The sequence below is a fragment of the Physeter macrocephalus genome, chromosome 10, assembly GCF_002837175.3.
Source record: "Physeter macrocephalus isolate SW-GA chromosome 10, ASM283717v5, whole genome shotgun sequence".
Taxonomy (NCBI): domain Eukaryota; kingdom Metazoa; phylum Chordata; class Mammalia; order Artiodactyla; family Physeteridae; genus Physeter; species Physeter macrocephalus.
In genome coordinates, this window is record NC_041223.1 from 9,657,376 (window position 1) to 9,672,263 (window position 14,888).

The window sequence follows — 14,888 nt, forward strand, 5'->3', positions numbered from 1 at the left end:
CAAAATGGTATTGGTAGTCAAACTGTACATTTTTTATCTTGTCTCCTGCCTCATATTGCATTAAATTTACACATAAGTTTGCGGAGAGAATGTCTCACTTGAATCTGTTATTTCCACTTTGTTATTTTCTCTCCTTTGGTCTCACCAGAAGTTTATCTTTTTGTTGCTTACTTGCCAAAGAATTAGATTTGGTATCATATTTATTTCTCCGTTTTCTAGGTTACTAATGGTTTTCTTCCTGTTTTTCTAAAGTTTATTTTGCTATTCTTTTTTCTATCTTCTTGAGATGGCTGCTATGTTCCTCTAGTTGCTTCTAAATTCGGTTTTGTTTTTTGTACTAGACTTCTGAAAACTTCTAATTTCATTAGCCATCCACCATCCAAGTAAGCTTCCTGTTTGTGGAGAATCCCAAAATAGGTGGGAGGGAGGCCCACCCTCCACCCCTGTTACAGAAGCTGAAAGTGGGGCAGCTACCTCCCCCGTCTCGCTGTCTGCTTGGGTGTGGAAATGAAACAGGCCCAGGGGCTCCCACCCCCCAGATCTCTGAATCCAGAGCCCATGGTCCTTGCAGACAGAGTCACAGTTCCAAGCTGATGGGAGCAGCAGAGTCAGAACTCAGTGGTGGTGTCACAAACATCTTGCTTGTGGTGCTTGAACCTCCTGGGACATCCTACTGCAGGAATGACTGGCTGCGCTCAGCCACCCAGACTCCCCCGGCTCTTCCAGGCTGCCGAGCCTGGTTCTGCAGCCTCCTCCTTTCTTTCTATGAGCTACCTGATAGTTTTCCAGATAACTCCTTTTCTGCTTAGGTTAACTATTTTGTGCGGCTAGAATTTAGAATTCTGACTGGCATGAAGTTTTATTTTGCATTGTTCTTATTGTCATTTTCTAACTATTCCGCAAGTGCAATTTTGAAGTCCCTGTCACCCAAGAGTTGATGAAATGGTTCTTAAAAAACATTATAATTGGTTAGGTTTGTGTATTTATATTTTTGTGACTGATTTCTAGTTTTATTGTTATGTCATTAGGTGACACAGTCTGTGTAATATCTGCTTTTAGGAAGTTAGGAATTTCTGTGCAGCTAGTATGATTAATTTTGCTAATGTTCCACAATCAGTTAAAAAAGGTAAGTATACTTTGCAGAAACAAAGTTCAGCATATATTTATTAATTATATATTCATTATCTTTTATTTTCTTACTTTTATTTTGCTTACCTGAGCCAACAAAACCAGAGGTATATTATTGTTTCTCACTAGCATTATGTTATGCCAAATTATCCTTGTGTTTTCTAACAATTTTTACTTTATGTATTTTGATGCAATGTTATTTGATGCATATATGTTGATGACTGAATTTTTAAATGTACTCTTAACTAACATAAAATTACTCTTTTTTTGATCCACGTACTATGATAAATACAATGCTTTCTGGCCTTGAATTCTCTTTGGTCTGTTCTTAAGAATGATTCTTGGGGACTGTATTTTATTTTGATGCATCTAGATACTAGCACAGTGCCTGACACATAGGTGCTCATTAAATGTCAGTAGAAAGCACGGATACTGGAAACAAGGAGGGGCACAGTAAATCCCTCGGTTTTTTTGGTCCCTGGGAGGCTATAAATGCCAGCTTGCTCCATTCCCTTCAAATGATATGCTTTCCTATGTAAAACTAATACCCTTCTCACCATACCCAAATCGTTTAAAAGAAATTCCAGCATGCTACCCCACACCAGAAGGCAGCTGTGATTCTAAATCTCAGATATTTCAGACCTCTTAATATTGAGTACAACTGTGAAGCAGTAACTGGGCTCAGCAGAGTGTACGCAACAGACAAGACATCTGCAGTCTCAGCTCAGAAACCCACATCTCAGAGGAAGCAGCTGGATGGGTGGGGGCGGGGAGGGGGAGACACCGTGGGGTGGAAGGGAGAGCGTAGTACGGTGCCCAGGAGAGGGAGAGCGAGCTTTTGGAGACGACCGTGAAGCTCTCCCAAAAACAAAAGTGGGCACCGAGTCCCTGCAGAGGGTGTCTGGAGGTTCTTTGCGCCACCCACATCAGAAATGACAGAAGGGGACAGGTGAAAATGGGGCCAGGGCAACCCCCCTATGAGGGAGGAGGCTGGTGCCGCCGAGAGCTCTGCAGCGGCGGACACAGCTGGAGGGCTTCGTGCGCCACCTTCTCTGTCCTCACAGCACCTCCAGACGCGGCATGGTGGAAGCAGAGATGGACCAGGCAGCAGGTCTGGGACCCAGGTGCTGCTGCCTCTGGGCTGGTCCAAGTCAGACAGACTCCCATAGAGCAGGCTTGCAAACGCTTGCCGTGCTCCTTCTTAGTGTTCAGCAAACTAAGTTTAGTTCACAGTGCACGCATAAATTACTTTCAAGTAAATCACATTTTATTACAGGTTTAGGTTGTGTTAAAAATACCCAATGCCAGGGAAAGCTGCTGGCTATTCTGACACTGGGCCAGAGCCCACCAAAGGACAGACTTCCCTGAAAGGGTCCACCCTGGTTGCGGAGATGTGGAAGGGGCTCAGCTGGGGCTGGAACAGACATAGTGAGTCTGAGAAGACCTCACAAGGGTTATGTTTTGCTTTCCAGCTCCTTCTGTTACTTTTCCTTTAATGACCTGAGGGATCTTAAGGGTCTGAGCGAGCAGAGGTGGCTCCTTGGCCCCAGCTGTCAGTCGTGTAAAAATATTTTATAACGTCAAGAATTGCCTGGAAGAACAAACAACCCCCAATACTCTGTTTCAATGTGCAGAAGCGATTTGATGGCAACACAGAGAGACAACGAGGGAGAAACAGAGATAAAAAGAGCCAAAGAGAGAGAGAGGATATATTCATTCCTGCAGCTGCAGATCATCCATATCCTCCCAGGTTACAGGAAAACAAGGGGACTCCCATCATTCTGTGAAGACAACCTTTCTTCTACGCAGTTCCCTGGGAGCACCCTGGCAGCTCTTCTCCTGTCACGCACAGTAACGTCACTGGCAAGCCCTTTGTGAGCCCTCGGTGTGCACCAGGTCTGTGCTTGCTCGGCACTACCTCACTTCATCCTTAAAAGAAACCTAGGAGGCGGTACTAGGATCACCCCATTTTACAGATGTGGAAACCCGTGGGGGTGGTCAGATAACCTGCCCAGGTTCCAGTAGTATCCAAGGACAGGACCAGGATTCGGTTCTGGGTCTGTCTGTCCTTAGAGCCATGTCCCAACCGCCTGGCTCTGCTAACCTGTGCTATGTTAGCAACAGAGTTTGCTCCCCAAGAAAGCTTTTCCCTTCGTCCTCAACTCCAACTACACAGCCCCTACAATTCTGCTCTCATTTCAAACTTATTTAACAAAGAAAAATACGCTTCTGAACTGCCTGGCAAGCTGCATTTTCCTCTCTCCCCTCCCGGTGCAAAGTGACATTTATTTGTGTGCCTAGGAAGGACCAAGCCAAGCCCATTCATTACAAGGGAAGGGAAGCCACATGTGTAGACCCTGGCTTTCGGCACATCGTTGTATTTCTCTTTTTCTCCCCGTGGCTGCAAAAAGTAGAATTCTTTCAATAAAAACTTTCTATCTAAAAATAAAATAGTGGCAAACTCTGCAATTACACTTCTCAGTTGGAGACATTTGCTATCCACTCTCTTTTCCCAAATGCACAAGGTCCAATTCGTTGGTCAGTTAATGGGTCACACCAAAGGCCCAAATGTAGTGTAATGAACTGGAAAACCAAAACTATATCGGTTTGAGTCGTTGTGTGGCTGTTCCCCGAGGGCGGTGAGTAGCTTTATTTTACATCAACTGTATGCTATTTATCTCACCTGTCCTCCACACAGCGGGGCCCTGATCAGGGTTTGCCAACCTCCAGCCCTAGGGCCGTCAAATGATGCTTAGAGGCAGCTGTTGTCAACGCGCTCTTCATCCAGTCTCCTCCTCTGAGCCCACCCCAACCTCCCTGCTTCCTCTCCTTTCCCTTTGCTGTTCTGCATCTTCCCATTACAGGACAGCCCCATGCTTGCTTGCGGAGTTCTGGATTAGCATGTGACTTGGATTTATCAGAAAGGTTACTCAGAATCTATCAGAAGGGCTCCTGGATATTATAGACTGATGGCTCTCATTTTCTCAGCTGGTAGTTTCTATAAGAAAGGGTACTATCTTATACAGTTATACTATAGGAGAAGTACACCATTAACTACATATATAATTCTGGTAAGACGATTTTACATCTAATTCATTCGGGTTCTTTAAGGAACATGTAAACCTATGTTTACCTATGGGTGATGGAAGGAACAAATGAGGGAATTAGACGAACTTTCAGAAAGTGTTTTACAGTATGATCCGAAGAGAATTTTAAAACACTATGAGATAGAGAGGAACGTTCTATCATGATTAGGAATCTAGCCTAGAGACAGAAGACAGAAGATTGAGACCAACTGACAGTCAGGTGTCTAGTAATGGGTAAACATTTTTATAAATGATAAAGAGAAGGAGATGCCCCGTAAACTCTTCAGGTTTGTAGGTAACAACTCCCTTCCTATAAATGCCAACTGGAACGAGTCATTAGACCTCCAGGAGAAGACATGCAAAAGATTTTATGTGAACGAAAATATATATATTCCATCATATAATATTTCATCATGTAATATCAAAATTACAACCCAAGAAAGGGTCCTCTGAATCCCTACAGATTATTCCCCTGAAGACATTTAAGCCACTGTGCTGCTTTGGCTTAAAAGTATGCTCGAGATGGGTAGGGGATGGCCCTGGGGCTGAAGTCATCAGGAAGGGTATCAGAAATCACACAAAGGCTGTCATGTGTCCTTGCAGAAACCCTGGTGTGTGTCCTCACAAAGAGGACCAGGTATAGTTTTGGTCACCATACCTGTAGAGGGATACAGCAGATCAAGAAATTGGCCAGAGAAAGCCAATCAAAAATGTCAAGGGATGGGCTTCCCTGGTGGCGCAGGGGTTGAGGGTCCGCCTGCCGATGCAGGGGACACGGGTTCGTGCCCCCGTCCGGGAGGATCCCACGTGCCGCGGAGCGGCTGGGCCCGTGAGCCGTGGCCGCTGAGCCTGCGCGTCCGGAGCCTGTGCTCCGCAACGGGAGAGGCCACGGCAGTGAGAGGCCCGCGTACCGCAAAAAGAAAAAAAATGTCAAGGGAGCAATAGTAATAACAGAATAGCAGCTAACAATCACAGGGCATCTGCCGAAAGCCAGGCACCGGTCTAAGTGCTCTGCACGCGTTAACTCATTTACTCTGTTAACAATCCCATGATGTAGGCTCTCCTATTGACACCATTGTAGAGATGAGAAAACCAAAGCATAGAAAGTTGAGGTTGCTTGTTTAAGTCATGAAGCTAGTATTTGTACCCAGGCCACTGGGTACCAGATTCCAGGCTCTTAACTGGTTCTTACTACTTGGGAAAGACAACAAAATTCCATGCTGTTTTGCTACGGAGGCAAAGACTAAAAGTAATTTTTCCAAGTGAATAAAACCAAAAAAAGGCCCGAGAGGGAAAACATGGGCTTTCTACCAAACTGTAGATTATTAAAGTGACGATAAAGTAAATTTCAGACAAATAAAAGGAAAATGGCTTTGCACAGCAGGAAACATTATATAACCTTTTTTTTTTCTGAAGAAGAATTGAGACTACAAATTCTAATAGGCTCGAAAAGGGTTGGCAATCGATAATGTGTTACTAAGGGAAACAAGGTTTGTTCTGAGGCATTCTATCCTTTCAGGTGTGAGGTTAACAGGATTTCCATGTCTATTCGCCCAGGGAAATACCTGGTTATTTCTTTTAGAGGCAGGCTATGGGACTGAAGAACTGTGGGTCTTCCCCCGTGTGGCAAAGCCTCAGTCTACTTCTCACTACCCTTCCTGTCACTTGGGGCTTCCACCAGCTCCTTGCCAACCTCATCTCTGAGAAGCTCCATCCCAGGGGAGAAGATGGTCTGCGGGTGTGGGTAGTAGCTCTCAGTCTGAAGTGACGGGAAGTGCTGCCCAAGTAATTCCAAGGGGCTGGCACCCACATCAGTTGTAAAAATCCTGTGCTGGGGTGGTGGCAGCCTAACAGCAGGGCCACGTCTTACATTTGAGGACCTCTGTGCTCCACAGTGTTCCCTCCGTGCCTATTTCCTAGCCTGTCCTGGAGAAAGCAAGCCGACAGAGAAGGTAAGTGGTCTCTGGGAAGAGTTACGATCCTAACTGTAGGCCCAGACGTCTCTTGGCCTCTCCCCTTTTCCTCTCCTTGGGCTTCATATGCCTCCGGCTACCCAAGCACAGTGCCCCTCTGAGGAGCTGGGAGAGTCTGGCTATGCATGCAGCCAGCTCCTTGGGCAATGGAGGATCTAGGGTGAAATGGTTTTATTACAAGTGTCTGTCGACCCGGCAGCTCCAGGGAACAAAGAACCACCCCCCCTCTGGTCTTGCGTACCCGGGAAGAGGAGAAGGCCTAGGACATTCTGCTGTCCTCGTGGTGTTGCAGGATGTAAAAAGAGAAAAGATTTGGCAACGCTAGCCTTGGTGAATGGGATCAGGGGCAGGAGGCAATACGGTTGAAATATTAACTATTATCGAGCTGTTTAGTTCTGAAGGATTAAAGAGACACACATGCTGACTCTCTTTAGCACAGGTCTATTCACAGGAAATCTCTACTCCATCAGCTACAGACATTTTAGCACAAACATTAGAGGTGTGACAGAGGCCATTTCTGCTTCTACTCACCTACGCAGTTATCGCAAAGGCTACAGTGAGAGGCACGAGGGGGCCGGAAAATCTTGCAGGTGAAACAATATTTAAGTTTCACAGTCTGGCCATTGATGATGACTTCCTTGGTTCTGGGAGGTGGGCGGTACCCCCCTGAACTGGTGCCGTTTGCGATATCTGTGGAGAAAAGAAGACAAGAGCACAGGGGCTTAACATAGCACTTAAGCTCTGCAGGCTCCCGTACCTAGTAGGCCTGGACTCTGCATTTCCAAGTGCAGGGCCCACAGCCAGCGCCTTTCTGGGAGGCACCTGACCCCTAGACACACAAATGCGGTAGGACACCGAAGGCTGGCCGTCCCGCAACCTTCATGCTCCTTGAGGGTTTGGGGCTGCACTGACGATTCCACACAAGCTGCAGTGGCCACGTGACTGAGTTCTGCCCAATGGGGTGCAAGTACACGTGGCCCCGCCCAGCCGGTGGGAGCCTCCCCTGAACCCCACCCACTGTTTCCCCCCTTCTGCAGGCCACCTTGGAGACATACACTGGGGCCCCCTGAATGACTATGCACACATGCACGGAGCTCCTACTCCAGCTAGCGCTGTCCTAATTAATACAGTGGGTGATATTTACATCAGGAACATTTCTCTTCTCTGACGCTGGCTCAAGAATCTTCCCACTTTGTGCCTTGGCCTCCTCAAAAATACCAGATAGGGCTTCCCTGGTGGCGCAGTGGTTGAGAATCTGCCTGCTAATGCAGGAGCCCCGGTCTGGGAGGATCCCACATGCCACGGAGCAACTAGGCCCGTGAGCCACAACTACTGAGCCTGCGCGTCCGGAGCCTGTGCTCCGCAACAAGAGAGGCCGCGATAGTGAGAGGCCCGCGCACTGCGATGAAGAGTGGCCCCCGCTTGCCACAACTAGAGAAAGCCCTCGCACAGAAACGAAGACCCAACACAGCCAAAAATAAATAAATAAATAAATAAACTCCTACCCCTAACATCTTCTTTAAAAAAAAAAAAAACAACAACAACCACAACCAGATATTGGGTGGGGGGGGTGTTATACAGATTTAAATATATATTTAAATATATCATTACATGTATATTAAAAAAACCAATTTCCATATTTTATTGTCTGAACAGCATCTTTTACTTTTTAGAACCAGTTTTTTTAAATGTTGAAGAAAATACAAATACTTATTTTTTCTTTTTCAAGTTTCATTTTATCTTAGAACTTGGCTATCATCCCTGAGTACACATTAGAATCACCCAGGGAGCTTTTCAAACTCCCCTAGTGCAGGGACCCTGCCCCAGACCCCATAAATCAGAATCGCCCAGGGTGATTCTAATGTGCTGTAGGGTTGAGAACCCCCGCTCTACAGGAAGGTAAAACATTTTATTCTCATCTAGACCCCTCAAAGCCACAAAGAATTGAGGTCAGCAAGCTCTGCAACAGGAACAGGCGGCCACGGGTAAATGGAGAACAGCAAGAATATCTGTGAGGGCTTCAGCCGGGACTCTGCGGCTGGTAAACACAGGTGCAGCAGAGCCTGGTGGCTGGAGGAACTCTTGGCAAACTTCATGGTGTTCTTTTAAAACAGAGCTGGTAACATTTAATTCGTTTTAATTCATGCAGTATCAGATGGCGACAGCTGCAACATACTTTTGGTAAATTTCCAAAGTGATAGGAATGAGTCCCATCCTCCACTCAGCTCCCCCCACCCCCCTCCCAGCCACGAACTCAACCTGGGCGAGAATTACGTGGAGGGCTTCCAAAACTACTGATGCTGCTGTCCTGCCCTCAGATATTCTGATTTCCTTGGTTGGGGTGCAGCCCGGCACCAGAGGTTTTAAAAGCTCCCCAGGTATGGGAATCAGGGCCTTGTCACTGTGTTCCATGCAGCATCCGCCACATCGGGGAGCTTGTCAGAGAAGCACATTCTCTCTCAGTCCCGCCAGAGCTCCTGAATCAGAATCTGCATCTACTGAGACCACTAGCCGCCTCCACTCCAGGGGGTGTCGTGCACCTTGAAGTTTGAGAACCCTGCTCCCGGACGCCTGTAAACACTGCTCATCCACGTGTCACGGGTACCTCTTACTCTCACGTTCCTCTCTGTTGTGTACCCAGATACACTCACATGTATGATGGAGAGCTAAACTTAGAGAACACAGAAACTTGGAGAAACTTTGCACACAGGAAGGGGCCACTTCACAAACCACAGCCAGCAGCCCAGGCACCTTCACATGGAGAACGTGGTGATCAGGGACAGCCGATGGAATCTGCACAGCTGCACCCTCTGTCCCCCCAGGACTGCTCTCACTTACAGAATTCACAGCTCACCAGTCACGATTTCAGGGGGTGCCCCCTTTACCCCAATCTTCTTTAAGAGGCTCTCTGAGGCCTGAAATCTGCCCTTAGCCCTTTGGCCTAAGGCTTTGATATTTGTGAAGATGCCAACCCCATTGGTAGGGCAAACATTTTGAGTGGTTCCAAGCCATCTACTCTTCATGGAAAATTGAAGTTCCACAAGGAGGCTGTAGAAGGAGAGGTCAGAGTTCAGGAACATCTGCGGGAGAGAAGGCAGTACGGAGCAGGGGCACCGAGGGCACGCAGCCGCCCTTCCGCCTCACGTCTCCGCTGAGGACAGCCATTGCACTTGAATAATTCAACAGCTGTGGCGCCATCCCAAGGACTCTGGGTGGCCTTGCCAAGCAGGACACCCTCTCTTGGCATGTCCCCCACCTACCTGGCACCCAAGTGGCTGCCCTATTAAACAGTGCTAAGTTCAGCAGGCATCTGGAGAGGGACCAGCTTCCAAAGCACATACACTGGAAAGAGGGCAGCATCTCAACTGATTCTGTGATAAGAAAACAAAGAGACGAAGTGGCTGCGTACTTCCTGAAGCATCAGGGTAAAAATAACTGGCTTTGAACACATCAAAGATAAGGTCACAACACTTCCAGTGCCAACTGGATGCCACTGAGGCCTAAATTAATTATGACTTGGAGCCTCGCTAGCCTTATGTCAGCTGTGAAACCCACTGTATCTATTTAGCTCTTGAAAACACGCGCAGGAAAACTAGAAAGTCAGATAGAGGTTTAAAAAGAACAATAACTCAGTCAATAATATTTGTGTTACTTTAACCAGAAAAGTTTAAAAAATGATTTGTCAAGAAAAATATTTTAAGAAGCAGGAATGACAAACTTATCCACTAGAGCGACTCCTAAAAAAAGCCTAGTTCTGAGTAACAGTGACTCTAAAAAGTATTCACCCGCACTCCTTAAGACCAACTCTAGTGATCTTGTAGTTCTAAAGTACATTTTTGAAAGATGAAATCATTGATAAAAATTTGAGCTGAAGCTGGAATTCAATAGACATGGTACACCAAAGCTTAAGAATTAAACCAAACCCCAAAGCTTTTTGACTAAATATTTGGAGAGCTCTTTAAGTAAAAGAATGGAAGAATCGGAGGACCCGGAATCAGGGCCCACCTAGGCCCTGAAGGGACTGAAGGACCACAGAACTAAGGGAAACAAACAAAAAAAATCAACCGATATTTATGCATTATTTACTTTATGCAAAATACTGCACCGGAGGCGGTGGAGGACCCAGAAATGAACAGAGATGTCGCGTGGGGAGCGGTCAGCAAGGGGTCCTGCCGGGCTGTTTGATGAGCCCTGAGTCCCCTGACACTGCTGCTCTCCTCCCGGCCTTCAGAGCCTGCTTCCTAAGTGCAAGTCTGGAGAAGGAGAAACCCTGGCCTCTGGAGAGGTGCCCCAGCTCGTCCGTGTGCCCGGCCCTTATCTTCCTGCGGCGCAATCTTACCCGGCCCGAGCCCGAGGCAGTGGCCTCCTTGCGGCCCCGGAGCAGGCACCGCTGGTCACGCTTCCAGGCGTCTCTTCTCCGCTCGGGCCTCCCTGTCCTCCATATACTCAACCTAGAAGGTCCGGTTCAAGCTTCTCCTGTGGAAATGCCTTGAAAGCTGTGTCACTTCCTTCCTCTCTTGGGCTCTCGCTGCACCTAGCTCGTGCATTTATCCAGTCAATAAATCTGTGCTGGGCTCGTAGGTGCCAGCCCTGTGCTGGCAGCTAGGGATGCAACAGGAACTAAACAGACTTGTCCTCTGCTGGTGGGGTTCACGGGCCCGAGGGACAACCTGGGTCCTCTGCCGGTGTGGTGACCGTGAGGATTTAGCTCCGTGTCTTCCCCCAGACGTGGCGCCAGGGCAGGGACCATGCCTTACTGCTTTCATGTTTCCCCTGTCCTGCAGAGGGTCTACACACAGTAGGTCCCCCGGGCCTGCCTGCTGAATGGCAGGCCAGTTCTGGCAGGTAGGCAGGAATGATGCTGGGACACACAGGACCGGTGTCCCTGCTTGTCCACGCCCACCGGTCAGAGTCACACAGCCCGGTGACTCGCCCTTCCCCAGGAACACCTCTCGCAAGGTCCTTCGGAAGCTGTTGCCCCTCTTTACGTGTCCTCTTTACAGCCTTTGCTGGTCCAAAGACCCATCTCACAAAGCTGGTCAGTGCCACCTGGGAGGGCCAGGCAATATGGGTAGCTGCCTACCTCCAGGTACCCCCAAGTTGTCGTTTCTTTCACATAATACATTCAACAGTCGCCCCAGACCAACGGCTTTCTGGAATGCCCGCATCCAGGGCAGATGGGAACAATGGAGCCTTGAAACCCAAGGCTTCACACCCGCACCTGAGGACAAAAGAAATGCCTCTTCAACATTCACACTGGCACCAATGGCCGGTCATGAAAGGCTTCTCCTCCCCGAGGGTGACAAGCACCCGTGGCCTGCATCCGGGGCCCAGAAGGTGGTGTTCCCATCCTAACCCTCAATTACTCTGTGGTCTGGGTTTTGGCTTTTGTTGTTGGCAACAATGGTGTCTCTGGTCCTTAGGGCTGCCCTTTGTGGTTTCAAATACAGCTGTTGAAAAAGAATAATCAAAGTCTGCAATAGCTAATGGGTAAAGAACACTAGAATTGGGCGAGGAAAACCTCTAACAGTTCTGCAAGCTTATATGAGTCCGTATTTTTCAAGGACATTTTTATACACTAACGTTTTGAAAGAAAACTTAAAAGGTTGGAGTGACCTTCTTCTTCATAAAGTCTCTCCACCTCGCCCCCTCCAAATTGCTGGGAGTTGGTAGCACAGGGGCAGAAACAGTCACAGAATCTCCGTCTAGTATTAACCTCACAGTCAGCCTATGGGCAAAGAATTAGGAGAGCTGGGGAGACGGGAAGGCGCAGGTGTTCCGTGCAAGTTCAGGGACACAAACCTGCCTGCTCACTAAGTTTTTCACTCAGAGAAATCCTGGGCTTGTCAGAGTCTCAGGTAAGTTGTTTGTTAATGTATGCACATTTCAAAGCCACTCTCCAAAAAACAAGTCACCTTTTCTTGGGAGGAATCACAGAGTGCTAACATTCTGAGAGGCCCATTTGTCCGCCCCTGATTTAATCCTGCCCCAAATTCAGGGACAAAATTCATGAATTTTAACAACTGCTGAAATTCACCATATAAAGTAATGGAACTCTGCTTTTTTAAAATGCAAAGGGAAAAAAAAATCCCAATTTACAAAAGATGTAGATTAAGATTCTTTTCCTTTATCAAAAGGATGCAGAACAGTGTCATTCCCTGGTGCACTGGCGTTTCACAGACCATTCACCGGCTGACGGCACACCCGCCAGAGCGGGAGGAACCTCTACTAATAGGCATTTCGCCGGAATGAAGATAAAGCATCTCTGCTTTAGGATATAAGTCACAGGGAAAGTGTGATTTGCTTTATACCCAAGCCTTCAAGACTATATGGATTGCATGTGCTGGAGGACAGCTGTTGGATCCAACGAATCTGAAATTTTCATAAGGCTCATTTCATTGAAGCTCTGAGGCATTTGGGACACAAACTACCCAACCTTGGAACGGTTGATCTATCGCAAAGGGAGATGGTTATTTTTAGAGCCATTTAAGACAATCTCTTAGCTTACAGTTTGTAAACTTCCAAGTTTATAGGAAAATATTAACAATGACTAAATGTCAGACAAGTCAACTTCTATTATTTTAAGTGTTTGCGGGAAAAGGTACAGCAAATGCGGGTCTGTCTGCAGATATTGGTTATTTCCACTCAAGACAGTAAAAATGTGAGTATTTTCTCACGAATATATTGGGTGGCAGTAGCTTTGCCTCCACAAATGCTTACATACAAAAATGCAGATGAGGGCTCATGGAGGGGGGGACAGTCCCCTCCAGTTAAAAGCTTTGCCCAGTCACTTTGTCTTCAGTGCTTATCTTCAAGGACTGAGGTGAGGCTCAGGCAGGCAGAGTTTCAAACCTGAGCCACGAGGAGGGTAGACAGGGGGTCTCCTCTGCTTAGGGGAGCTCATCCCAAGGTGCAGCAGACAGCGTCTGCAAGGCCACAGCAAGAGAACAAGGGAAGCTGACGTGGGGGGAGCCACAGGCGAGGGCAGGCCGTACATCGCCGGGACGAGTCCTACGAGGACTGGACGACAGACGACATTCAAGGCCCGGGTACTGTTCCAAATCGTTCGTTCACTCTCTCAACACCTATGAGAGTTGGAGACACCCTGGTGGGCAACACAGACCTTCAAGGAGACCTGGCCCTGCCTTCCAGGATTTACAGTCTAGTGGCGGAGACAGGCACGCACGAAATAATCGCACAACTACGTGCATCGTTATGCAGTGTTGTTGTGAGTCAGAGAGCAGGGGAGGCTGCCTCTTCCCAGCGGGTGTGGCATTTGAACCAGAATCTGAAGGACGACTGAGTAGGGCTTCCCTAGGCAAGGTGTGTGGGAGCTCCTGCTTGTGTGTGTGCGAGTGTGCCCGCACGCCGGGAGTGGGAAGCGGGGCATCTCGGGCAGAGGAAGCAACCTGTGTACTGCTCTCGGGACAGCAGGCAGCTGGCACACCCAGGACCGACGGGAGGCCAGTGTGGCGAGGGTACAGAGGGAACGGGAGACAGGCAGGGAGGAGGAGGGCAGGGGCTAGATCGCTCAGAGCCCTGGCGTCAGGTTTGGGATGTTGGCCTTCAACTTAGTTGAAAGGCCTTTGCACTTTCAACTAAGTGCAAAAGGAAGCTTGATCATTAGTTTCATGTCAACTTGGCTAAGCTCTGTGCCCAGATGTTAGTCAAACACCAGTCTAGCTGTCACTTCGAAGGTATGTTTAGGTGAGATTAGCATTGAAATCAGCAGGCTTTGAGTAAAGCAGACGACCCTCCTTAACATGGGAGGGCCTCAGCCAATCAGTTGCACGCCTTAAGAACAATAGATTGAGGTTCCCCGAAGTAGAAGAAATTCTCCTCAAGACTGCAATGTTAAGAAACCCCGCCTGGGTGTCCAGCCTGCTGCCCTGAGTAATTGGGACTCAAGACTGCAACATCAACTCTTGCCTGACTTTCCAGCTTACCCAACAAATTTCAAACTTGCCAGCCCCACCAGTGTGTGAGCCAGCTCCTTAAAAATAAGGATCTTAAAATAAAATGAAATATTTTCTATAATTTCTGTTATCTATAGCTCCTGTTGGTTCTTTTTCTCCAGACAGAGAACCCTAACATAGAAGCCAAGAAGAGTTCCATGCTGTGTAGGAATTTTAAAATATCACATTAAAAAAAAATATATATCACATTGACCGCAGTCTCAAAGATGGATTAGGGGAAGGGAGAGGAAGCAAGATGGATTTAGGGCCAGTTAGGAGGGGTTTGGAATACAAGCTAGAGCTGATGTCAGCCTGAAACATGGCGGTGGCTGTGACGATGGAGAGAAGTAGATACATTCCAGAAACATTAAAATGGTGACATCAATTATTAACAGATGTGGTAAATGAGAGGCAGGTGGGTGAGCAGGACGAGCCTCGGGCTCTGGCTGGCGGCAGGGGAGCACGGTGGCGGCATCCCCTGAGGCAGGGAGCACTGCCTGTTCTGGGGAGGGTGCACGGGGGGCAGGAGGAGATCACCTGCTGGTATTGAGTGGGAGGAAACATCACACAGGCAGGTGCGTATACAGAACGGGACCTCAGAGGAAGGGCCGAGGCTGGAGATGCAGGTCCGGCAATGACACGGGGAGAGGAGGTAACGTCAGAAGGTGTTGGAAGGCGAGAGGGCCAAGGGCTGAGCCTTGAGGTGCTCACTCCTGCGTTTAAAAGCAAGGAGTGGGCTTCCCTGG

General features: G+C 48.0%; 1 protein-coding gene across 2 annotated transcripts in view; it reads right to left on the minus strand.

The window, feature by feature from the left end:
• The window catches only part of ZDHHC14 (zinc finger DHHC-type palmitoyltransferase 14), a 271,452-nt gene that overhangs the window by 62,568 nt on the left and 193,996 nt on the right, over positions 1-14,888 (minus strand). For both annotated transcript variants that reach the window (XM_024122665.3, XM_024122664.3), the window contains exon 3: positions 6,719-6,877. In XM_024122665.3, coding sequence (XP_023978433.1) covers positions 6,719-6,877 — 159 coding nt within the window. The remainder of the gene's footprint in view (positions 1-6,718; positions 6,878-14,888) is intronic.